Consider the following 26,189-nt stretch of genomic DNA (forward strand, 5'->3'; position numbering starts at 1 on the left):
TCCTATAAAAACCAATTTAATTGAGATTTTTGGAGAAGTGAAATATAATCAAAAAAGAAATATAACTTCAGGAGCTCTACAAGATATATTTCCAATTGTGGCTCCAACATAAAAAAATTATATTGTATTCTCTCATCAGCCATATCAGTTTGAGAAAGCACGAACAAAGTTATAATAGTCAATTCTGTCTTCTCCATGAGAGCACATCCTGATTAACTGCAGAAGAGAGCAAAGAGAACAAATGAGACAGGTGGGCTTTCAACTTAACTGCAGAGCACACTTATCCCCCACCTTTGTAAACCCAAAGTTCAGTTTTTATATCCTCAGTTGATTCATAAATGATCCTATGAACCTTGTATGTAGGTCAGACATTGCCATCATCTTCAACTTAATGAAACCAAAGTTGGATGGTATAAATTACCTGCCCAAGATTTCAAGATGAACACCCATATTTATAAGGGTGCTGTCATTTTCAAAGCAAATTGTTTCAAGTAGAAGCCTTTGTCTACCAGGAAATAAGACTCTTATATAGTAGGTTCCTAATATTGCAACCTAATAAAAGAATCTAGTTCTATTACTGTTTATACTGTGTCCCCTGAAACTCAGCTGTGACTGATAACAGAATGATTTCCTGTGGTTGTCTTTGTAAGACATGTGCAAAACTACCCCATCTTTCCCTTCCCTGTCTCACTTCCCAATGACAGCTATTCCTCTCTCCCAAGTCAGTTCCCATGTCATATGGTATAAATTACTAAAAATCAAAGTAGGCATGCTGTCAATATAAGGTATGGGGAGTTAACTGGATGTTTGGCTCACATGAACAAATACTCTTCTTTCTGCCCGCCTCTACTCCTTGCTAATATTCCTGTTCATAAAAACTACTCATCTATAACCTAGTCACTTTAGCCCTAAACAAAATCCTTTCCTAAATGAATCTTTAATTCTGAACTTGGGTTTTTGCTTAAATATCTTCAAGAAGGGCTATAGAAATTCAATGTTCTTAGTGTGAATATTTTGAAGTTAGTAAGCCAGAGTCCTTGGCAAATGTGTTAGGGGGATGGATTTTGTTCTAACTTTCAGGAGAACCCTGACTAAAGGAATTAGTAATGAAGGAACAGCATGAAACTTAATTGATTTATGAAAATTCTAGGAGAAGAACTTCCTTGCCTTTTGTCTATTTGTGGCTGACCATACCCCTTACATACTGCTTGGGCAGAGTTTGCGTCCACATGCTAGCCCTACTGAGGGGCTAAGCTACACGTTGGCCGTGAAGGGCATTAAAGGCTTTCCACCATCCTGTTCAATCAACTAGTCTTTGGGTCTCCTCTTGGCAGCTCCCCATCCAGGGTCATCTCTGCTGCCCTCCTTCAGCCCTGACGCATTGGTCTATCAACACTCTGTGCTATCTAGTCCCAGGCCCACTTATTGAGAAGCCCTTCAACAGAAATTAAACAAGGATGCCAATGCTAGAATCGGGGAAAATACCATAATCAAGGACAGTAGTTATGATTGGAATATCCTAAATCTCCCTCATTTAAAACAAAATACACATACAATTGCCTTTAGGAAAGAATGATTGGTGCTTAGCCTCTACAATCAACCCCCAAAAGGAATTCATACCAACCTCCTTAACCAAGGAGTCATCAATTGGGATGTTAAAGGATTCACAGATTTTAAAGAACATCTCTCTGTCCACATATCCTAATGCTTCCTTGTCATGAGCTTGAAATGCTTCATGTATGTTATCTTTGCATGAATAATCTTTCAGTTGCTTCTGGACTGTGTCAATTAAGGCTTCCAGTTCCTGCTTGCCTGGCTCCTCTTTAGCTTGCTTGCTGTAGAGAAAGGAAGGACATGACTGGACATGGTATTTATTCTTGACCAATCTTATCTTAGTGACCAAAGTTCTCACTTGGTGGAGTCAGGGAAGCTTCTAATGACAAACAGCTTTGACAAAGAGCTGACCAGTAGAACACTTGCCCATGGAAGCTGGCTGATGACCAATGCCCACTTTGGGAAGGCCTGACAGGGGGCAGTTTTTCATTGCCACTCTTTTTGCCATATGTTAAATCACTGCACCACAAAGAGCCAAAGCTAATACCACCGCCATCCCAAATTTGGTATTTACAGGAACCACATGATTGTCTCTTCCTGCTTTGCAGATTAACATTACCTATCTAAAAATAAATGTCTGAGTGTTTTAAAAAATATGCATATAACTATGCAGCCAGAAATCTCTTGTAGTTTTAACTTTCTTTCTCTAATTCTCCCTGAATTTTGTGAAGGCTCATCTATGGAAGTTAAGGGGCTACCCTATGTGGTGGTGAGAAGTTTAAGCTTAGCCTTTACTGAAATGAAGAGAAATTAATAACAGAGCATTAGGAAGAGGAAGGCCTGTCCCTTCAAAACACAGCACCCTAAATAGAAGCTCAATTTTTATTTCCTTTGAACAAGAAGCAACAACTATAAAACTGAGGAATTTTAGAGCTAGAAAAGTTTCCCACATATTCATAAATTCTTTTAGAACAAAATGAACCCAGATAAACCCAGTAAGCATTCTTCCCTTTTTCAGTGATTGGAAAACAGACTTAAAGACCTATCCCAGATTCACATCAGAGGCAAGACCAGAACTCACGTCTCACTCCATTCCAACATGTTCTTTCAAGGATGCCTGACTACCTCTTACAGAATCCCTCTCCTGCCATGACTTCAAAACCACTAACCCACTGAATTTCTATTCTTACTTTTTCTTGTATATAATATTCAAAATGTTCACTGTTGCAACTAGCCTCTTTTAAATTAAGTTCCTTTTACCTACTGTTGATGGTTGCTGGGAGAGATATAAAGTGGTATAATCTTTCAGGAGTCATTTTAAACAAGGAGCAAATGGTCAAGCAAAGAATTCCAAATAATTTATCCTAGGAAAATAATCATGGATTGTATGAAAAGATAAATCTATGAGAATGTTTTTAGATAGCCTAAATAGCCAAAAATAGGAAATTGGTTAAAATACTTTAATCAAGTAATGGAATAATAATGAAGCCATCAACAGTGCTGCAGAAAGAGTGAAAGATTGTTAGAAAATTGAGGTATTAGAGTATGAAAACAAAGTGCTAGCTTTTGTGTAAAACTCATGGGAGAATAAAAATATATATTCAAATTTGCCTATATTATGTAAAGAAACTCTGGGAAGATAATTTAAAAAAAAGAAAACAATGAAAGACAGTCTCCTATGGGGAATGGAGTAAGTAGTAGATGGAATATTTGAGTATAAGGTCTACCCAAAATATATTAAGCTATCAATGTTCCATAAAATATTTTACAATATCAGAATATTTATGGTAGGCTATCAAGTAAAGTCAGTTAAATAGTATGATAGAATTAGTACATTTCATATGCATATTAAAAAACAAAATATTAGAAGTCATTTCTGGGATATGAGATTTTCAATATATTTTTGCTTATATTTATTTACATTTGCATGGAAATGGAAGGAGACCCTCATTGTTATACAAAATTACATATAAGAGGATGTGAGGGGAAAGAAAAATAAAACAAAACAAGGGAGAGAAATGAATGACAGTAGATGGGGTAGAGAGAGAAGATGGGAGGGGAGGGGTGGGGAGGGGGGATAGTAAAGGATAGGAAAGGTAGCAGAATACAACAGTCCCTAGTATGGCAATATGTAAAAACGTGGATGTGTAACCGATGTGATACTGCAATCTGTATACGGGGTAAAAATGGGAGTTCATAACCCACTTGAATCTAATGTATGAAATATGATATGTCAAGAGCTTTGTAATTTTTTGAACAACCAATAAAAAAAATTTACTCCCCTTAATTTTAAAAATGTGAACATGTTATTTTTACAGTATGGCAAAACAATAAAAATCATCATAAAAATCACCAGTAACTAAATGACCTATGGCATTATGTATTATAAAAGCAGACTATGTTTAACTAATAATGGGTGTAATTCCAGTGATGTATACTAAATTATAAATGATTGTCAAGGAACTATTTTAGTGTCACAAACTATTCAAACCTCTTTCTGCACATAGTTTCAGGAATTAGAGCCATGGAGCATATTAAGTCAAAATGTGATCATCATCCAATCACTTTGGGAAAAACAATGAGTAACAAAGACAATACTTCTTCCTTCCCTGAAGAAGCCAGATGCCCATTTTCCTTTTATACATCAGGGAAAATGCCTGCAACCTTTGAGCAAGATGGAATATATGCAGAGATAGATGGCAAGGAGTGGTATTGTTTAAGGCATCAGCAACCTTTGAGCAAGATGGAATATATGCAGAGATAGATGGCAAGGAGTGGTATTGTTTAAGGCAGACATAGTTAAAGTTAGAGCCCCTAATTTATTATGAGGGCACAAGCCAGGGCCCATTATTCTATAAGGGAGCAGCAATTCGTAGGCCAAGTTGTTGCTCCCATGGGTCAAAAATGGAAAATAAAGATATTTTGTCCACCTAAAACAAACAAACAAATAAATAAATAAATATATTTTTAAAATGGAACTCAGGGGCCTGCTAGTTATGCTTAGCAGGAACTGCCTACTGAGAGGTGGCTGGAGAACCCAATACGTGGAATAAAAATTGTTCCAAGCCCTCCAATGCTCTACCTTTACTTTCCATAAAAGTGAATGTGTGTTCTATAGAGTGATCCCATGGGTAAGATGGTAAGATGAATGTTAATGATTTTTCAGTCTGCTCTTAGAATACTGCTACAAGCACCCTGGCAAGTCCTCTACTTAGCAGGAACTGAGTAGAACTAATGTATTTTCTTAAGTAAATAGTCTGAAATCCTATTCTCCCTTTCCTACAGTATTTCTTTTTGGTGGAAGGCAGTTCTAATAATGTGTCAGAGCTTTAAGTGGCCATTTCTATTGCAAAGACTCAGTGTAGACCTCCTGGTGTGACCTTAGCTCTTGATCTGTAACCCATACCTCCCCTTTGCCCCAGTAAAGGTAAACCCATCCCAGAACAGGCAGTCACTGGCCCAGGGAGCTTCGGTTATGGCCAAGAGTTTTACTAAGTGAAAACATGCTTGATTTATTAGTGCTTTTCTCTGGAAAAGCAAAAAGATTGTAGTACAAAACTTGGGCTCTGGACTTAGAGCACCTGGTTCAAAATCTCAGCTTGGCCATTTTAAGGCTGCATAATCTTCATCCAGTTCCTTAACTGCTCTGCAACTCAGTGCTTTCATCTGTCATAGGTGGGGGAGGGGCTGCAGTTAAAGGAAACCATCTCACAAACACTCTTATCAGAATTAAATATAACATATAAATCACATACTGCCTGACACAGCAGTGACACAACAAATGGTAGTGCTTAACCGAGTTCCTTTTTTCTTTTCTTTTTTTTTTTTTTTTTGGTACCAAGGATTGAATCCAGGGGGACCTAACCATATCCTCAACCTATTTTATTTTTTATTTTGAGACATGGTCTCACTAAGTTGCTAAGACTGGCTTTTCACTTTGTGAGCCTCCTGCCTCAGCTCCTGAGCTGCTGGAATTAGAGGTGTGAGTCACAGCACTTGGCTCTAGTTCTTTGGCCTTTTACCATTTGCCCTTTCCTTTCTTCTGGCCTGGAATATAGATGTAAAGTTAGAGATGGAACATGACTTTGTGGCCACAGAGTGAAAAGCATGATGACAAATGGTATTTGTGAAAGCTGAGAAAAGAGAGACACATCAGTTCTCTGATGGCATTATAAAGCCCCCACACCAGCCTGAGTCTATTTACCTCCAGATATAATGTTCCATGAGAAGTATCAAACTCCACTGGGTAAAGCTGATGTAAGTTTGCTGTGTTGTTACTGTTGCAGTTACCATGTGCAGCAAATGTAACTTCTAACTGATAGAGAGCTTTAAATTAGGAAATGGTGTTGAGAAGGAAAAGAAGTCAGAGGCAAGAGATTGTAGAATAAAACAAAAGAACACAGTGTATTGGATGTGCTGCAAAATAGAAGAGGTCAAGGTTATCTCCAAGGTTTCAAATCAAGATATTGATTGCATTAAGAGGGGAATTAGCATTTACTGACTGCCTCATGTGTTCTCATCATTATGTTGGTGTTTTATGTGTCGTCACAATTCACTGCTATCTCAACTCCATGGGACAGATAGGCAGAAAGAAAGAACAGGGCCAAAAGCAGGTGGTCTGGAAAGATGAAAATGACAATGACTTTTTTGTTGTACAAAGTGTGAGGTGCCAGTGATTCAGATGGACAAAATACCTAGAACCTACAGCAGACAGAAATGTAGGAATTCCTTCTGGAGAATGGTTAGCATGGAGAGCAACTCACACACTGTGTGATGTTAAGGGAGTTTAAAGAAGGCAAACAAGAGGACCAAAAACTGGACCTGGAGAAATACCAGCCTACTAGAAGTAAGTAGGAAAAAGATAATAAAATAGGCTTTAAGAGAGGTAGGAATAATTAGCTTTCCAGAACTTAAAAAAGCGGGCATCAAAAGTGGGTGGTTAACACACATAAGTCAAGAAGACCAAATATTGGAATAGAGGATCAGGAAACTGGCACAGAGGCCAATCCAGCCTGCTGCCTGCATTTTTTTAGGCATAAAGTTTTATTGGAACACAGGAACTCCTATTCATTTACAAATAGCTGCTTTCACACTGCAAGGGCAGAGTTAAGTAGTTTCAGAGATGGTATGGCCCATAAAACCTAAATCATCTCCCATTTGTGCCTTTACAAGTAGATATTTGCCTGCTCCTGCTCTAGATTCCAAGCTCCCATTCTCTCATATACTTATTATAAGGTCAGACATATGGTATAAGCTCAAGAATATGTTGAATTAATGAGATGACACCATTATATCTGGAAAACAGAAATGACCTTCAAGAAAGCAATTAACGAGGAGCGCTTCGATTTTGGAAAAATCAGAATGTGGGTTCAGACACAAATAGAAGAATTAAGTTTGGAGAAATAGGAGCTACTTACTCTGCCAAAAGAAGGTAAAGAAACAATGAGTAATAATATAGAAACATTCTAAAGGAAAGAGTGGAAATACTGGATCACTTTGATCTCATATTTGAAGCTAACTGCAAAGAAAATATAGAAGAGCTTGGGGCTTAAAGAAAATGGAAAAACAAATGAGAATATTTGGAAATTTCTCCTTGGGAAAAGTGGCAGGAGAGAAAAAGAAAGGAGAGGAGGTCCTCTTGAAGTTGAAGGTCATAAATGACACAAAGATAGAACAAGAATAATCTATCTGGACTCGTGTGTTATGCTAGTCATACATGCAGGTTTTGTGTAGAGCATGGGTTTATGAGCATGGGCATTTGTTATCCTTAAATCTGGGTTAAAAAATTGCAATGAGAAATCAAGACCCCCAAAAGAATTTCAGAACTTCAAAATGCAGTCCAATACTCAGCTACCATTCTAATTTTCTGGTTCAGAGAAACAAATAGCTGACTCTAAATTTTCTTCTCCTGTAACTATCATGTGACATAAAAATTTTCACTCAGGCCTGACAAATACCTTTACATTACTCCAGTCAAATAAAGGATTTGTATTTCCTTACTGTGAGATTCATGATAAGATGGGAGAGGTATAAGCCAAAGATGAAACGGTTAGAAGACAAAGAAGGTATGACACTTGGATTCATATCTTGAAGAATTCCCTCTCACTTATCTCTGACCCATCAAAAGAGAGGAGAAGTGAGGATCAAAACAAGGTTAGCAATAGATTTCTTAACCAAGAACTTGAATTTTTCTTTATTTTTATTGACCCCCCCCCAGTGGTATTTTTTTCTCAATACAAAATCAAAAATGTGATTTTTCTGAAAGGTAATTTGCTGAAGCAAGTAGCTTTCTATTGTCTGCTGGTATTTGCACAGACATAGGGAAATTACAGAACAAAGTTTTTTGAGAAGTACTTGAATTAAATATGACCATGGATGGGCCCTTAGAGGTATTTAGTCCCCACTAAGCCTCCCACTTTCCTAGACAGCTGCCCTGTTTCTTCAGGCCTGAGACAAATATTTTAACATCTCTGGAATTAGGATCCATTTTTCAGTTGATGGTATCTGTGGATTACAATTTGCATTTTTCTCTTTTTTTTATTAGGAGATTAAATAATGTTATGTGTTTTTCACTTTATTTTATATTCATTTTTAACTTCATCTATATATTCAATAAATAAAGCATTTCACAACTTCTCATTCTTCCTACTGACTACCTCACTGGCACAATCAGGAGGGGTCCCAAGCATATCTAAGCACTTACCAGCATCTGTACCCAGGTGCTTTGCCTTCCTGCCTGCTGCCAAAGAACAGGGTTTCAAAGAATAATCCCAGGATCCCTGAAGGTTCCCAGGATGCTATTGGGGGTTAACAAGGCCAAAACTATCCTCATAATAATTCGGTCATTATTTATCATTTTACTCAGGTTTTCTCACAAGTGCACAATGGAGTTTTCCAAAGATTCACAAGGAATGATATCATAGAAGGCTAAATTAAAAAGCAGATAAAAACTCAGCTCACTTCCATTAGTAAAACCAGACATTAAAGAGATTTGCAAAAGTATAAAACAATACCATTCTTCTCACTGAAGGCTTTTGATTGAGAAAATGGAGGATTTTGTTTCCCCACAGAAATTATATTTTTTGTTAACATGAAATGAGTTTATTCTTCTTTTAAAAATTAATATTTAAATTTTTCAGATATAGTTTGCATGCTAAATATAAATAAAGATACACAAAAATTCTTTAGGGTCCTCAATAATTTTTAAGATTTCAAAAGTGTCCTATGACCAAAATATTCAAGAATGATTGACCTAGATGCAGGGTTAGTGCTTCTACCTTCTTGTCTTGAATACTAACCCATCCTCTTTCACATACTCTAGCAATTCTCTTTCTCTCTCTCTCTCTCTCTCTCTTTACTACAGAATTTTCATATATAAAATGCTGTTATTTCTTCTATTTTAAAGCAAAAACAAAACAAAACTTGTCTTGAATTTTCTTCCTCTGCCAGCTTCTCCACTCCTTCTCTGTTCACCTTTGCACCAAACCTTCTCAAAAGAGTTATCTGTACTTCTGGTAAAAAATTCCTCTTTTCATTCTCTCTTAAATCCACTCCCATTAAATTTTCTTATGCCTCTCTTTGCCCTAAAACTCCTCACTAAGTTCCCCAAATTCTGTGCAAAATGCCAAATCCTTATTTGACACATAAATCATTCCATCTTCCTTGATACACTGATAGTTCTGGATTTGCACAGTTCTAAGATGCATGAATCTCAGTCACCACCATTTAGTAAAACAACCCAGTCCCTCAACAACATGGTTCAAATCCCAGTTACCACAGTTTATTAACCTTGAGTAATTGATAAAGTAAAAACTTCTGTGTCAGGTCATTAGTGAACTAATTGTAACATGAATAGCAGATGCACATTATGATCAGTGACAATCACATCACTTGTCTCCAAGTCTATTGTCTCTTGGTTCCCGTGCATCTGTTTTTCAGTTCATTCACAGCCAAGTGCATAACTACTTTGCCTCCTCTTTCTTGGGGACACAGCAACATGATACTTTACAAAAATGGATCATCAAAAGAGGGAATTGTCCAAAAGTGAAATTCTGGTCAAACATAAATGGAGTTATGAAAGAAACAATTGACTGTGGTAATGTGGATGCTGCTTTCTTTCAAAAGATGGTGGATATGTGGCCAGAGGAATTCCATGAAGGTGAAGCTACTGACACAGGTGAGGAAAGCAGTTGCAATGAAAAGGACAAGAATGCCTTGGAGGCCCATAAAAATACTGCTGTGAAAAGAACTCTCAGAGACAACTTCCCCTCAGTAAAGAAATTCTAGAATATCTTTCATGACATTTGAAGGTAAAAATGATAAAAATGTTAGAAATTGACCAAACTTAAACAGGAGTATGACAATGTGCCAAGTCACAGAAAACATGTCAGTCTGTATCACAAGTTACACAATGAGAACAAGGCAAGCACTGTTCAAACTATCGATACTTTTTTTTTCAAAAATAAAATACTTTACTTCTCAGTTCCCACTGTTTTAAACTACAATGTGCTGAGTAAAAACTAGTTTTGCCATTTTTTTGTTTCCCTACATGAACATAATGATCAGAATTAATATGGTGACAAAAATTTTTAGCAGAATAATAGTAAGTTTTCCTATATTACTACTGTTGTTTTTCGCAATCACTCAATGGTGTTTCCAGTCCCACACAACTGAGAAAGGAGGTCTGTCCATACTCTATGTGACTTTCAGGATGCCATACTCTCTTGGCTTTCTTTCTGCCTACTGGTGGTCCTTTCCAGTTTCTCCTGTTCTTAGCATCAGAGGACCTCAAAGCCTAGCTGCACTTTTTCTTTTTGGTACTGAGGATTGAGCCCATGCTTTACTACTGAACTACAGCCCCTTTTATTTTTTTTACTTTGAGATAGGGACTCACTAAGTTGCTTAGGGCCTCAAAAAATTGCAGGGGTTGGCCTTGAACTTGCAATCTTCCTGCTTCAGCCTCCCAAGTCACTGGGATTACACCACTGTGCTGGGCTATTCACTTATTTATCTATACTAACTCCCTTTGAAATTTCATTCAGTCTCATGGCCTAAAATATCATCTATATGACAACAACCACCACATTGACTTCTTCAGCCTAGACCTCTCACCTGAACTCCTGACTTACATACCCAACAGTCTATATGATATCTCTACTTGGCTATTTTAAGTATTAAACCTAGTATATCCAAAACCAAAATTCCTACCTTTATTCCACTAAAAACCTTCTCTATCTATAGTCCAGATTTTTCCATCTCAGTTGATGACAAGTCCTTCCTTCCTGATGTTCATGCCAAAAACCTTAGAGTATCCTTAACTATTCTCTTTTTCTCACAGCCCCTGTATAATCTGTCTGTAGTCACACTGGCTCTACCTTCAAAATATAATGAAATCACAGCACTTCTCCCACACCTCCACTCACCACCCTGGTCCATGCATCATCATGTCTTGCCAGGATTACTACTGTGATCCTCTTAGCTGGTCTCCTTCCTAATCTATTTTCAACAGAACAGCCAGGGTAATTCTTTTAAAACATATATCACATCTTGCTATTCCTCTACTCAGAAAATCCCATGGGGTTTTCATTTCATTCAGAGAAAGACCAAGATCTTTCCACAGACCTGTTAGGCCCTACACAACCTGGCCCCTTGTTAGTTTTCTAATTCAATCTCTTCTTCTCCCTCACCTCCCTCCATGTTAGCTACTCCTACTAGTCTACTGCTGGCCAGTGCTACCTGAATACTCTAGGCTGGGTGTGTGCTACCCCTCAGAGACTTTGCACTCTTTATACAAGCTATTCTTCCAGATGTCCACCAGGTGAACTCCCCAAAGTGTTGCTCAAGGTCACTTTCTTAAGGTAAAACCATCCACACTAAGTGATTACAACCCAGTTCCCCCATCCAGAAGCCCTTATAATGTGCATTTTGCCCTATTTTCCAATGGAATTTGTCACTTAGTATACTGTATAATTTACTTATTTGTGTTAATATCTATCTCTTGCTGCTTAGAAGGTCAATTCCATGATGTCAACAACTTCTTGTCTATTTTACTTATTGCTAAAGCTCAATGACCTGGTGATAGCATCTTAAATACAGGTATTCAATAATTATTTGCTAAATAAATGTAGCTGAAAAAGTTCCAAGTTACTAGTTATTATACTAAATTCAAGGAACTTTTTGTGTAGATCTAATAAACTCTAATATGATGAGGGAAATCTGAAAATCTAAAATATTATTACACATTCATTTTGACAAGAATTACTTCCTGGAAATTTTGCATATGCCAAGGCCAAAAAGGACCCTAGGCAGTCAAACATACTTTTCCAGTTCTGGTGCAGAAATTTCTTGCTTTCGGACATGGTTCTGAATTGATGAGAGTGCTTCTGGTGAGTACTGGGCAGCATTGCTCTCCATGTATTTTAGAACATACTCATCTATATCAAGGATGATGAATCGGTGGCCAAACACTGGAAAGAGGTAGCAATACACTTAGTTTTATTGTTTCCCTCATGTGATCAGAGATAAAATACTATTAACACTCCAATGATATAACCCAGACTAATGAATTACCAATAGCTGTATAAATTAATATGCAGTACTTTTCTCAGCTTTTAGGAAGACCATTGTGAACACCTAACTAACATGGTTGCATTAATATAAAAAATTTAGTGCCAACAAATGCAACCAATTTAAAGTTTAATTGATAAGGAATGAGGTTAAGATATTATACCACTTATAAAAGTCTACTAGATTTATCTCATCTGGAATAAAACCTAATTGCCTCTCACAAAACTTAAATTAATTAAATTACAACTAAGAAGAACCCATTTACTCAGTCAGTGGGAAATTCTGAACTGTGTTTGGACCTACCGTCAATGACAGCACCAATGAAGAAGTCACTAGGGCCATAGTAGATGGGGTTTTCTGCCTCAGAGAATGGTTTAATAACTCTAGTCTTCCCAAGGTACTTGCCCCCAATGATACCAGAATTTCTAACAGGAGGCTCAAAGATACTGATCATATCAGTGGCTAGAAAATAAGAGAAGATAAATCGGCGGTCTTTGTCTTCTGGGATAGGGGATTCCTAGAACGGTGAAGAAAAGAAGATGTTATGAAGATTCCTAATCTAGCCAGTTTCCCCAAATTTAAATTCCTACAGAGACAGGTATATAATAAAAATCAATAAATAAACATAAGTTCTGCTATATATTTTATGCATTACAAAGCACATATAAAAATATTGGGGGCTATGAAATAATTGCACTCATAAGTAAGATATAGATAGCCAGGCATGGTGACGTGCCTGTAATTCCAGTGGCATGGGAGGCTGAAGCAGGAGAATTACAAGTTAAAAGCCAGCCTCAGCAACTCAGTGAAGCCCTAAGCAACTCAGCGAGACTCGTCTCCAAAATATGAAAAAGGGCTGGGGATGTGTCTCAGTGGTTAAAGACTTGGGGTTCACTCCTGCGTACCAAAAAAAAAAAAAGAATTTAAAATAAACAGACAAAATAATATTTTCTTATCAAACATTACATATTGTATGGTCTTGTATATCCTTTGGAGGGCATGTACACTGTTTTGAAAATCATTGTTCAAATTCTGTTTTTTATGCTCTTCTAACACTTCAAGTCCTCAACTAGCTTGCTAAGCATACACTTTACCACTGAGCTACACTCCAAGCCACAATTTTTTAAAAATATGATATATTACTGGGCATGGTGGTGCCCACCTGTAATTCCACCTACTCAGGAGGCTGAGACAGGAGGATCACAAATTTGAGGACAGCCTCAGCAACTTAGCAAGACCCTAAGCAACTTAATGAGACCCTGCTCAAAATTAAGAAAAAGAAATTGAAAATTTGAGTAGTTGAATGATTTGCTCCTCATTTGTGAATAATGTAATTACATATTTTTCAAAGGACCTAACATAGTACACTAAAATTCATATCAGACAACCACCATGTGTAGTACCTGATGTAAACAAACTTTATTGAGCAAATTGGATTCTTCTGTATTTTGGGTCTTCAGAGTTTCTTTGACAGGCAGGACATGCATCAGAACCAATTTTTCTCTTGTAATGGCATAAAGTTTTTCTTTTGTGCTCAAGTTAATGTTTTTACACTTCCCCAAGTTCCTGGACTAGCACTCTATTCTGAGCCTCAGGCAGTTTACCAGCAGATTTTTACTTAAACAACCATCACCTGCCTAGCTTTCTTTCACTTTATTGTCTCACAACATGTCCAGTGTCCTTGTCTGAACTCCTTATATTAACTCAATTATACTGAACCTATTGATATTTGTCTCTGGTCATTTTTATCTTAATTTCCCTCTTTTCTTCTGAAGTACCCACCTCACTCCTACACCTTTTCCCCTGATTGTCCAGCATGCTTTCTTTTTTTAGAACTTTTGTGAGGAGCCTAATAAATACAGTTCTCTATTTAGCAAATAAGTCAAGAAAAAACATTTGAAAGTTACCTTGACCAGAAAGAATATCACTTCTTTTTCCCTGACCATTCAAACATACCCAGTATTTCATTGCTAATAATTCTGATGGCTTTCTTTTAAATGTTTTTTTTATCATGAACTACAACACAGAGAAAACTACAAAAACAAAGAAAACCCCATAATATACAGCTCAAAGAATTTCACAAAGTGAACAACCATGTAATCACCACCCATGTCAAGAAACAGAACACTGACAGAACCTAGAAAGTGCTCTCTATATGCTGCCTTTCCCCACCAAAAAAGCCACTATCTTGAGTTTTATGGTTTTCTTTATCATCATCACAAACAGGCATCCCCAAATAGTTTTGTTTTGACTGCTTTTAAATCTTTATATAAATGAAATTATATGACATGTATGTATTAATTTGTGTCTGTAACCTTACATTTTAAATTATGTTTGGCTAGGCATGGCGGCACATGCTTGTAATCCCAGCAGTTCAGGAGGCTGAGACCAGAGGATCACAAGCCCAACTTCAGCAATTCATTGAGACCTTAAGCAACTTAGTGGGATGTAGCTCAGTGATTAAGTGTCCCTGGGTTAAATCCCCAGTACTCCCTCAAAATTATGTTCGTATGATTTATACATGCTAATACTTTAGGCTACAGTTCACTAATTTTCACTGTATAGAATTCAAATCATTGTACAAATTAGCCATAATTTATTTATCTATTCTCTAATAGGTAGATACTTAGGTCTAGTATGGATATTATGGCTATTACTTTTGGCTATTATGAATTATACTGTTATGAACATTTTTATCTTTTGGTGTATAAATAGATACTATCATTTTGGCACAATATGGTATTCTGGACTATGTTAAATTGTTTTACTAAGTGGATGTATCACTGAGAGTATGAGAGTTCCTATGGCTCCATATTCTCACCAACATACTAATCATTCTGATAGGTGAGGAGAAGTTGTTCATTGAGGTAGTAATTTGCACTTCCCGGATTACTGAGGAGCACCTTCTCATACGTTTAAAGGCTTTTTTGATATTCTCTTTTATGAAATGCCTGTTAAGAAATGAATTGAGCTGGGTACAGTGGCACACACCTGTAATCCCAGAGGCTTGGGAGGCTGAGGCAGGAGGAGCACCAGTTCAAAGCCAGCCTTAGTAACTTAGTGAGACCCCAAGCATCTTAGCAAGACCCTGTTTCAAAATAAAATATAAAAAGGCCTGGGATGTGGCTCAGTGGTTAAGTACCCTTGGGTTCAATCCCCCATACAAAAAAAAAAAGAGGGGATGGGGGGAGAAAGAAGGAAGGAATGAAGGGAGGGAGGAAGGAAGGAAAGGGAAGGAAGGAGAAGAAAGGGAGGGAGGGAAGGAAGAGAGGAAGGAAGGGATGAGTTGAGATTGTCCTTCACATATTTTGGATATGAGTTCTTAGGATTTCTGTAGCACACATTTTCTCTCATTCTGAGCTTGCCTTTTTTACTCTCTCAATGGTGGTTTTTGTTTTTGTTTTTTGGTGTGTTTTTGGTTGTTTTGTTGAGGAACAGAAATTCTACAACTTAATGTAGTTAAATTTTCCCATTTTTAAAACAAGTACTGCTTTTTGGTTCCTTCTAAATAAATCTTCTCTATTACAAATTAAGATTATACTATCATTAAGAAGTTTTATTGTTTCACCTTTCATATTTAAATTTTCAATCTATTCAGGATTACTTTTTATTTTTGGTGTGAAGTAGAGTTCAAATATTTTTATTTTTTCCCATGTGGATATACCTGTTCTAATATAATTTATTAAAAATGACTTATTTCCTAACCTCTCTGTAGTGCCATATTTGCCATGTATCTTACACATGTAGCTCTGTTTTTGGGCTGCCTATCCTAGTCCATTGGTATAATTATCTATATTTGCACCAAAAGTATATTGATTTCATTACTATAGCTGTATAATACATTGAGATGTTTTGTTGAGAAAATCCACTGATCTGATTCCCTTCCTACAGTGTTTTGGTTATTATTGATGCTTTGCATCTCCACATAAATTATAGAATCAGCATGTCAAATTGCAAAAGTAAAAACACTTTGGGATTTTGGTTACAACAACTTTGAAATCATGGATAAATTCAGAGTAAATATTTTTATAATACTGAAATTTCTAACCAATGAATATAATATGCCCCTTCATTTATTTAGGTCTTCTTTAATTTTCTTTATATTGTTTTGGGTATTATATACCTTTTGTTTGATTTTTTCTAGGAATTTAATATTTTTGGTGCTATGGTAAATGGTATTTTTGACTTTTTTTGTTTATTGACATTTGTATTGACTTTACTAACATAGAATGTAGATTCTTTTTATTTTCTACATATAAAACCACTAATTTTGGATAATGAAATTTTATTTCTTCCTCTTCAATCCTTATGCATTTCTCTGTACTTTTCTATCTTATTGCCATAGCAAGAAATTCCAGAACAATGTTGAACATAGGTGTGAGAGCAGTCTTGCCTTGTTCCTAACGTCAGGAAGTATACTGCTCACATTTCCTCACTATGTATACTGTTTACAGTAGATTTTTGGCAGATAGCCTTTAAAAGATTAAAAAAAATAATGTTTTATTCTCTATTAAAAGATTTGTTTTTAAATCATAAGAGACTAATTTTATCAAATGCCTTTCAGAATCTATCTTTTCTCTTTTATTCTACCAATGTGACAATTTTTCAAAACTAAAATAGACTTTTTTGGTTTGGTTTTCAATTTTTGCTGAAATTCTCTATCTTATTGTTTACCTCCTTAAACATGGTTTTAAAAATGTTTGAGTTTAGCTGAGCATTGGTGGCTCACATCTGAAAGCCCAAGTGGCCTGGGAGGCTGAGGCAGGAGGATTACAATTTCGAAGCCAGCCTCAATAAGTGAGCAAGGTGCTAAGAAATTTAGGGAGACCCTGTTTCAAGAACTAAAAAGGGCTGCGGATGTGTATCAATAGTTAAATGCTCCTGGTTCAATCCTTCGTACCAAAAAAAAAAAAAAAAAAAGTGTGAAGTTTAATTTTGAATTTATGTCTATTTTCAATCTCCATGCTCTTAACCATAATCACATAACCTCTAAAAGGCAGTGCTATTAATATGGTATAACTCAATTTATTACATTTAATGAATATAAAATATATCAAGCTAGATATCACAGCTAATAATAAAATTTAGTAAGACATTACTAAATCACATTACCTGGAAAGACACATAAATACATAAATTATTTGAATACAGCACAAAATTTCATAAATGCTTACTAAAGAGGCAACAAGGTCTGTTGAAATTTGAAGAATAAAAGAGAGATTAATGATCTAAAAAAGGTTCATGGGGGAGAAAGGACTTCAGCTAGGTCTTAGTTCAGGGATACTATACTCAATACTATTCAACCTTCTTAAAGACTAGGGTCTAGATTCAGTACTTGTTTTAGTAAAAGCATACAGGCAAATTAGACAAGAGTACACAATTCTAAGAACAGGAGGTACATAAAAATTTGACTCACCAGTGCAGCCAAATAACGAAGCACCTTGTTGTCATTCATCAGCATTTTAATAACATCTTTTCTTGGAGCTTTTGGAATAAGAGCAAAGCAATTCTGAGCAGAATCTTCAATTAATCCATAACCATTGTAAGGAGGTAATTCCTAGAAATACACAGGAACCAAGAAATAAAGCAGATGCTATTTGTGTTAAAATTATATTAAAGCCAAGCGTGGTGGCTCATGCCTATAATCTCAGCAAATTGGGAACCTGAGGCAAGAGCATCAAGAGTTCAAAGCCAGCCTTAGAAACTTAGTGAAACACTGTCTCAAAATAAAATTTAAAAAACCCAAACACTAAAAGGAGCTAGAGATGTGGCTCAGTGGTTAAACTGAGTTCAAGCCCTAGTACCCACCCACAAAAAAAAAAAAAAAATTACATCAAAGTTAAGTTGAAAAAAATCCTCTGGAAAACACTTATTCAAAACCAATTGCTTGGCCTGGGGATGTGGCTCAAGCGGTAGCGCGCTTGCCTGGCATGCGTGCGGCCTGGGTTCAATCCTCAGCACCACGTACCAACAAAGATGTTGTGTCCACCGAGAACTAAGAAATAAATATTTAAAAAAAATTCTCTCTCTCTTTCTCTCTCCTCTCTCACTCTCTCTTAAAAAAAAAAAACAATTGCTCTATATACAAATTCAATCAGAAAAAAATAAAATTCCATTCTTCCTTTTTTATGATGTTTACTGCTCACAGAAATGACTAATGATGCTACAATGTAACTGCTAGGGCTAGAAACTATGAGTGATGCCCCCTGATTACTTACTACCAAAGCAGGACCTAATCCTACCCTGCCAGTGAAAATGACCTTATGGTCACCCTAAGATGGTGAGGCCCATGGGTCTCTCTGGTCTCTTTGTTTTAGGATGCTGGCCTCAGGATGGCAGATCTGAAAACTCTTTTCTCAGATCACCCGAAGTGTGCATGCATTTCTGTGTAAGTTGTAGGTGGCAAAGGGGTGGTCAGGACTTTATTCATACATTTTTTTCTATTTACCTCTATATGTTTAATATTCTTCTTTCTTTATTTTTGCCACACAGGAGAGGATGGCAGGTATACTTTTTGAGAACTCAGACCCTTTGTCTACATAGAAGAGCTTAAAGCATCATTATAAAATGCTGAAATTTGTTTACCTAAAATCTTAGGTCAGAGACTAAGTTTTCCTCTTCCACATCAATACTAGGCAAACATCAACAATCTTCTTTTTCTTTGCCTCTTTTTTTATCATGTACACTCAGGAAACTCAGCCTATGTGTATGTGAGTGTATGTGTATGTATTTTATATATATATATGCACACATATATATATAAATATATAAGTACATATTATTTATATATATTTGTAAATATGCATATATTTAATATAAATATGTATTTAATGTATATATACATATATTTAATGTAAAAAATTATTTATAATATATATTTTAAACTTGCACATGCTTTCTCAAAATCTTTTTATATATTATATTCAGGCTCATTATCAATTAATTCATATAGTCCCCAATTCTAGCTACAACAGGATATTCCCTCAAAAACAAATGACTCCATTATATTCATCTAAGGTATACTAATTGGAATTTCGACCCACTCACCCACTTGTTAGGACTGTAATTAAAGGTATAATAATAGCCAGAATATGACTAGTGGATTCAGCAGGTGGACAATGGCCTAATTTGCTTCAATTGCAAAATCAATACCCAATAAATATTCAGGTTATTGTGACAGAGGGACCTCTGGCTGAGATATGACACATTAAACATCTGAGTTTCTCAAGAGGCCAGTAAGAAATATCAAAGTGGTGGTCCTGAACTTACTCTGCATATGTATCAACATATAGAGGGAACATCCTGATTAGAGGTGCAATCAAGGGTTGAGGAATTTACAGAGAGGCATTTATAGGTCTCTGAGGCTTATTCTCTCAAATTCTTACTTGTATTTTCTGAATCATACTTAATTTCCCCTGAGTAGAGTAATGACATTTCCTAATTCATCATGGCTGGGGTTGGCACTTTGCTTCTTGCACTTCTAAAATAGATAAGCCACTCTGACCATGGGACATCATCATCACTCATAGATTCTCCTATTCATATGACATACCTACCAGAGTTATGCCTGAGCTTTCTTAACCAAACTACTACACTTTGAGCCTGAGATTCTCATATTACTTCAGATATTCTTTTTAGGGACAACCCCAATCAGACTAGCCTTCTTAACACTGGTTCCTTCCTTTTCCTCCAGATGGATCCAGCCAAGATAAAATACATGTGGTCATTGGATCTATAGTTACTTACTCTTGACCTAGCAGAGCAGTTTGACCTAAAAGTGCCTTGATTCTCGAATTAAGTATACCCAGTTTATATTTACTACTGTCCTTGGCCATTGGTTTGGCTCTAGCTTTATCTATCTCAATCCTGCTAAAGCTTCCCATACTTGGTTTCCATTTATGTTGTTTAGAGTTAAAATAAATGATGTGTAATAACCAAGGATGATTCATGTGAGGACTGAAAGGTATTTGCTTCTTGATAACTGGAGCTTTCTTATTCTTCTCTAACAAAGATTTTCAGAGATTGGCAGAGAATTTATTAACATGAGAATTATATATTGTGGAGAAGTCACTAAAAAATTAACCAATGCTATGGTTAATATGCCATATGTATGGATGTTTTATTATATATACAGTTTGTTTCTATTAAACATAGAAGCAAGGAGAAGGGGAGAAAAACAAACTAAAATATACAGTGGTTCTTCTGTTATCTCTGTTCTTTATCCAAGCTTTTCATCCTTTTTTTTTCCTTAAAAGACAGGTTATTGGGGTGGGGGGGGGTGGAGATCATAGTAATGATTATGAGGGTATAAGGGACAGAGGTAACCTAAGACTCAAAAGCTTTCATTGGATTAAAAGACGGATCAAAGCCTTTTCATTAAGGGAATTACTATGTTGCAGTCCCTGTCCATACTACCTCCTTCTTGTATGAATTTTTGATGTATAATAGAAATGCCTTGTGTCTTACCTTAAGTACCTTAAACTACCATTTTGCCCTGTCCTAATCTAAAAAGTAAAGTGGTAGAATAATTTGTTTCATAAAAATCTAAATCTTTTCCTATGATATTTTCTCTGTAGTACATCAACTTCTGCAAAACAAATTTAGCAACAGATGATTAATTATAATTCTTAATCAGTGAACACTATTTTATGAGTTTTATCAGAGAAAAAACTGACAGCAAAAGCTACCACATTTCCTTCCAGAAATGTTATTGCTCATGGGAACTCATAGTCTACCAAAATCCAAATCCTTCTTTTTAACTGGTTTTATGAAACATTGTTTCTGAAAGACTTATCTAAAGACATCTGCTACCTTCCTGGGGAACATATGTTTCCCAGGCAGTCTTCCATAGTCCAGTTCAAAAAAATATATTACATATCTCCTATTTATTAGGCACTGCAATAGGTGCTAGGAGCTGAAAAATGAAAATAATATAGTCCCTGGCCTCAAGGAAGTTATAGTCCAGTAGAAAATATTCATAAACAGAATTTTTAATATAACTGATGAGTGCCAGGGAGGAGGGAGGTATACAATACCCCAAGAGCAGAGACAAAAAGCTTTTATTAGCCTTGACTGGAACTTTAGAGAAGCTTTCCTGAAGGAGAGAAAGCCAACACTGAGTGTTAAAGTATAAAATGAGCCATGTGAAGGGATGATAAAAAAGTGGTTCAAGCAGATGGAAGAGAACAAGAGAAAGTTTGGCAGAATGAAACAGAACATTCTATTTGCAGAATCTCATGTAATTTAGTATGATTATTGGCTAAGTAAAAGTAAGAGAAGAAGGAAATGAGGCAGAAATGAAGGGCCTGGGCTGGAGGAATTCAATAATCCCATCCTTTTATTTATTCCTTTTGAGGAGAAAAAGCCCAATGATGTGGTTTTATGCACACACCAGCAAAATAAATATGGGGGTAGGTATTAAAGTCCTATTTTAACAGTCATAGAGAGATTTGTATGAGGTGCTTCTGTACAAACAGGTTTAACAAAAAGCCAGTTTTCTTAGTTCATGATACAATACCATCTTAATACCTTAGATACTTCTTCAATTTAATATATATGTAATTTTTATAACTTGCAATTTTCTTTTGAAATTCTTTAAAATATGTACTTTGGATAAAATTCTGAAGGTACATGTATATCAGATCACTACTTTGGCACATTATAAGGTGCTATGAACTTATTCTCAGATCAGAGTAGACTTCTGGAATACACAGAATTGTGTGTCCCACTGTGGCTCTAAGAAAGCTATGTTTCAACCATAGGTCATCTTCCAACATCTTTAATTATCAGTCTTTGTTTTGCTCCCAACCATTTTTAAGTGAAAGGATATGATAAATATGATGAATAGGAAAAGAATAATGAAATACCCTAGGGTCTGAAATTTTATAGATGTCTCTTTTAAAAAAAATCAAACTGAGTAAAAATATTATTAAATTAACACAAGGGAAAATTTTGGGAAGATGCCAAAGTAGGAAATACCAGGACTCACTCTCTCTACCTAAACAACAATTTCACTGCAGAATCTGAGGTAGCAATTTTTAAATTCTGGAGTCTCTTGAACACTTGTAACTTTCAATAGAAGTCCTAGGCAGTAAATTGGTGAATTTTCATAAATTTCAGCTCTTATACAGTAGCAGCTACCAATCCTATACCCCTCAACCCTGCGGTAAGCAGACTACATAACTTGCATACAACCAGCAGGAGCCAGAGGAGGCAAAAAAAAAATTACTCTGTCCTCCAAATATTGGGGATCTGAGTATGGATCAGTGATGGCTATTTCTGATCACAGAGAATTGACAAACAGGCAGATGGCCATTGTTGTTGCACCTCCCCGCACGGCTACAAGCCATTTCCTCTCAGAGGAAGTAACTCTAAAGGGCTGGTACCTCAATTCCTGCATTTCACTATTCTTTTTCCTCTTTTGGAAGCTTGATACTAACAAGAAGGACATTCAAAAACAACTGCATATACAAGGAAAAAATTTAAATTACTGCATAGAAAATATGCAGAAGAGACTTCAAAAGACCTTTATTTTATACCCCAGGCTGATACTTGACACAGAAACTGCCTACCACAATTGAAAATAAAAGTAATGAAAACATTAAAACAACAACAAAACCCAAGCAAACTATAGAGAAAGAGAAGAATCTGATTTCCGGAGTTCCCATATTATTAAATTTATATGTCCAGTTTTCAATAACAACAAATTACAGGGTATACAAAGAACTAGAAGAGTATGGCCCTTTCAAGTGGGGAAAAAATTCAATAGAGCAAATCCCTGAAAAAAACTCAGATGGCAGATTTATTAGACAAAGACTTTAAAACAACTGTCTTGAAAGTACTCAAAGAACAAAAGGAAGATATGAAAAAAGTCAATAGATGCATACATGGACAAAATGGAAATATGAATTGAAAAATAAAATACCCCAAAAGAAATTATGGAGCTGAAAATTAAAGTTATTCAAATGCAGACTTTAACCAGCAGAAGAATCAGTGAACTTGAAGTTAGGATAATGGAATTTATTGAGTCTAAGAAATATAAAGAAAAAAATGGGGAAAATGAGCAGAGTTTAAGGTGTCTGTGGGAATATGCCAATATATGCAGTGTATGTGTCTTAGGAAGAGAAAAGAAAGAGAAAGGATAAGAGAGAATATTTGAAGAAAATAATATTTGGAAAGTTTCCAAATTTGATGAAAGCTATGAATAAAAATATCTTATGAGCTTGATAAACAAGTAAGATAAATTCAAAGAGACTCACACTGTAAGACATATTATAATCAAACTTTCAAAATACAAAGATAAAAAGAGAATCTTGAAAGTAGCAAGAGAGGGTATCTTGTCACATACAAGGGATCATCAATAAGACTTTCAGTAAGTTTATTATCAGGAACATTGAAGGCCAAAAAGGCAGTGGGCAAAAAATATTCAAAAGAACAAAATTTATCAACCAAGAAGTCAATATGCAGCAAAGACGCCCTTCAAAAATGGGAGAGAAATTAAAACATTCTAGACAAACAAAAGTTGAGGAAGTTAGTTGCCACTACAACTGACCTGCACCTTCAGGGTTAAACGAAATTAAAGGATGCTATGTAGTAATTTGAAGATGTATGAAGAAATAAAGATCTTGATAAAAGTGAATACATAGAGACTCATTAAGAGACTAATACATTACATTTAAAAAATTGTCTAAAAGCTAGTATTATTGTAACTTTGATTTGGAATTTCCTGTTTTCTACATAATTTATGAGGGTTGGGGATGTGGCCTGGTAGTAAAGCACTTGTGTAGCATGCATAAGGCAAGGCCCCAGGTTTGATCCCTAGCACACACATACATACACACAAAACCACAATTTAAAAGAACTATTTAATACCATGAACTTCTAAGTGGTCAAGATGGTATGCTGGTGTGCATTTGAGCACAACAAAAATAAATGAAAAATTTAAAAAATAAAATAAAAATGTTTTTTAAGCAATACCTGATTAGATACAAAAAGAAAAATTAAAGCCAAACATAGGAGTATGAAAAGGAAGTTTTCTGGTCATCTGCACCTCCACATTCCCACATGTTGAACCAACTGCATTAATAATATAGCTGACACATCCCTCCAGGTCTTTTCCTCAGTATATATAAGCAGATATTATATAGGGAAATTTACAAAAATAGGATCATGTTATAAATATAAATACACTTACAATGTATTATGCACATTGGACAATGTTAGTACACACAGACTTACTTCCTCTTTTACAGGCCTTTAAGTCTTCTAACTATATGGATTTAACATATCTTAATTTAAATTGTCAATTGCCTTATACTTTATTTCACTATAAAACACATATCTCTTTGTCTTCAAAAACATTTTCTAGGCCAAAAATATATAACATTTTATTTTTAAAAATCTAAATGATGACAAACCACCCTTCAGAAAAATTATTCTGATTGGCTTTTCTATTAATAGTACGTGAAAATTCACATGCCTTCACATGGGCAAAGATTGGATATTGTGAATCTTTTTTAAATTAGACAGACTCAAAAACATTATAATTTTCAATCCATTTCTTTGATTATTAGATTGAAGATCTTTTCATGTGTCAATTGGCCACTTATATTTCTTTTGTGAACCTCTCTATTACATATTCTTCATTTGTTTTTTTAATTGAGCATTCATATAGGAGTTCTCTTTTAATTTTTTTCAATTTCTACATAAAGTATTTTTTTTCTTACCATACTCAGAACTACTACTATTCTATTACCTGTTTTACAGGAGGTGGTTCCTGCTTGCTCACATCAATGCGTGGTAAATCAGAGATTCCAAACTTCTCTTTGTAGAACTGTCGAGTAAATGGATCACAATCATAAATGAAAAAATTTCTCCCAAGGATAGTGAGTGGTTTCCCAACAATAAAGTCTTTGGCGGTGTACCATTCCAACACCTCTTGATCAGAGATTTCCAGCACACACTGAGGGAAGTTCTCTAACATAAGGTGGGATTAAAGAGAAAAGAGGAAGGAATGAACATAAGGGGTAAAAAACCCTGGCACATGAGTTGAGTATTCTTGAGAACCTGGGGCTTATATTCTCACAAGGTTGTATGTTTCCATCTATTGACAGGACACACAAATAATATCCTAGAGGGTTTTTATAAAGTCTTTCTCCCAAATGCAGCTGGAATATCACTACAAGTCACTAAGCTTAGCAAAATTAATGCTTAGAAGAAATCATTACAGGAAGAAAGAACAAATGTCCTTCTCTATAAAACATATAAGATGATCTTAATGATGAGGAGGGATCCAACCAAATGAAGTACAACTTCCCACTCATTTATTCATCCAACATTTATTAGTGACTAATTATACATTAAGTGTAACACTAAGTATTGTGATTGCAATAATTGCTAATATAAATATAATTCCTGCCTTCTTGGAGAAAATATTCTGTTTGGGGAGACAGATACTAAACAAATACACAAATAATGATTTCATTTCAGCATAATCATTGATGTGAGGACAGTGTAACCTAGTACTGGAGGCAGGGTTCAGGGACAATGAATGAGATGATTATACCAATCTATGCATGAAGGAATTAACAAATTTTTAAATGTAAAATCAGTATTGCATTTGGGATATATTTACTGATTATTAGTTATGGGAATTCATTGAGACCTGGGTTTCAAAATCAGTCTTTTCAGAATGGATTTACATTTGCTTTTAACAGGCAAGTGTGGGCATTACTAAACCACAACATTATTAATCTAAATTTTCAATTTTGGATTCTGGGAACAAACAGAATAAATTCTGGCTCCAAATGTGAGAATGTTGGTTTGTGGGTATTTCTTTGGAGGATTCTTTTTTCCCATTCTGTTCAGAGTCAAGACCTGAAGAAGAAAGTAAATTTTTAATTTACGACGGCAGAGTGGTTCCCCCATGATAGTTCTAAGATCCTTCTAAGATCCCAGCTTTATAGGTAGAGTCCTGTCTTCTTACCCTATTTATTCCTCCTGGCCTTTTCTCCTATCTTCCTGTATAGCCCTGCACAAACTCCACATCTAGTATTTGTTTCTTTGTGAAC

At 35.6% G+C, this 26,189-nt stretch overlaps 1 protein-coding gene across 3 annotated transcripts in view; it reads right to left on the bottom strand.

The window, feature by feature from the left end:
- Efhc1 (EF-hand domain containing 1) overlaps positions 1-26,189 on the bottom strand; it is a 53,445-nt gene continuing 27,256 nt past the window's right edge. For 2 of the 3 annotated variants that reach the window (XM_021721832.3, XM_005318568.4), the window contains 6 exons: positions 24,875-25,095; positions 17,537-17,677; positions 12,424-12,637; positions 11,873-12,020; positions 1,625-1,835; positions 1-216 (listed from right to left, as the gene is read on the bottom strand). In XM_021721832.3, coding sequence (XP_021577507.1) covers positions 145-216; positions 1,625-1,835; positions 11,873-12,020; positions 12,424-12,637; positions 17,537-17,677; positions 24,875-25,095 — 1,007 coding nt within the window. In that variant the 3' untranslated portion in view covers positions 1-144. Of the gene's footprint in view, positions 217-1,624; positions 1,836-11,872; positions 12,021-12,423; positions 12,638-17,536; positions 17,678-24,874; positions 25,096-26,189 lie in introns of those variants that run through there. The other variant, XM_078019896.1, reaches the window with a different exon arrangement.

This window comes from Ictidomys tridecemlineatus, chromosome 8 (genome assembly GCF_052094955.1).
Source record: "Ictidomys tridecemlineatus isolate mIctTri1 chromosome 8, mIctTri1.hap1, whole genome shotgun sequence".
NCBI classification, from domain to species: Eukaryota; Metazoa; Chordata; class Mammalia; order Rodentia; family Sciuridae; genus Ictidomys; species Ictidomys tridecemlineatus.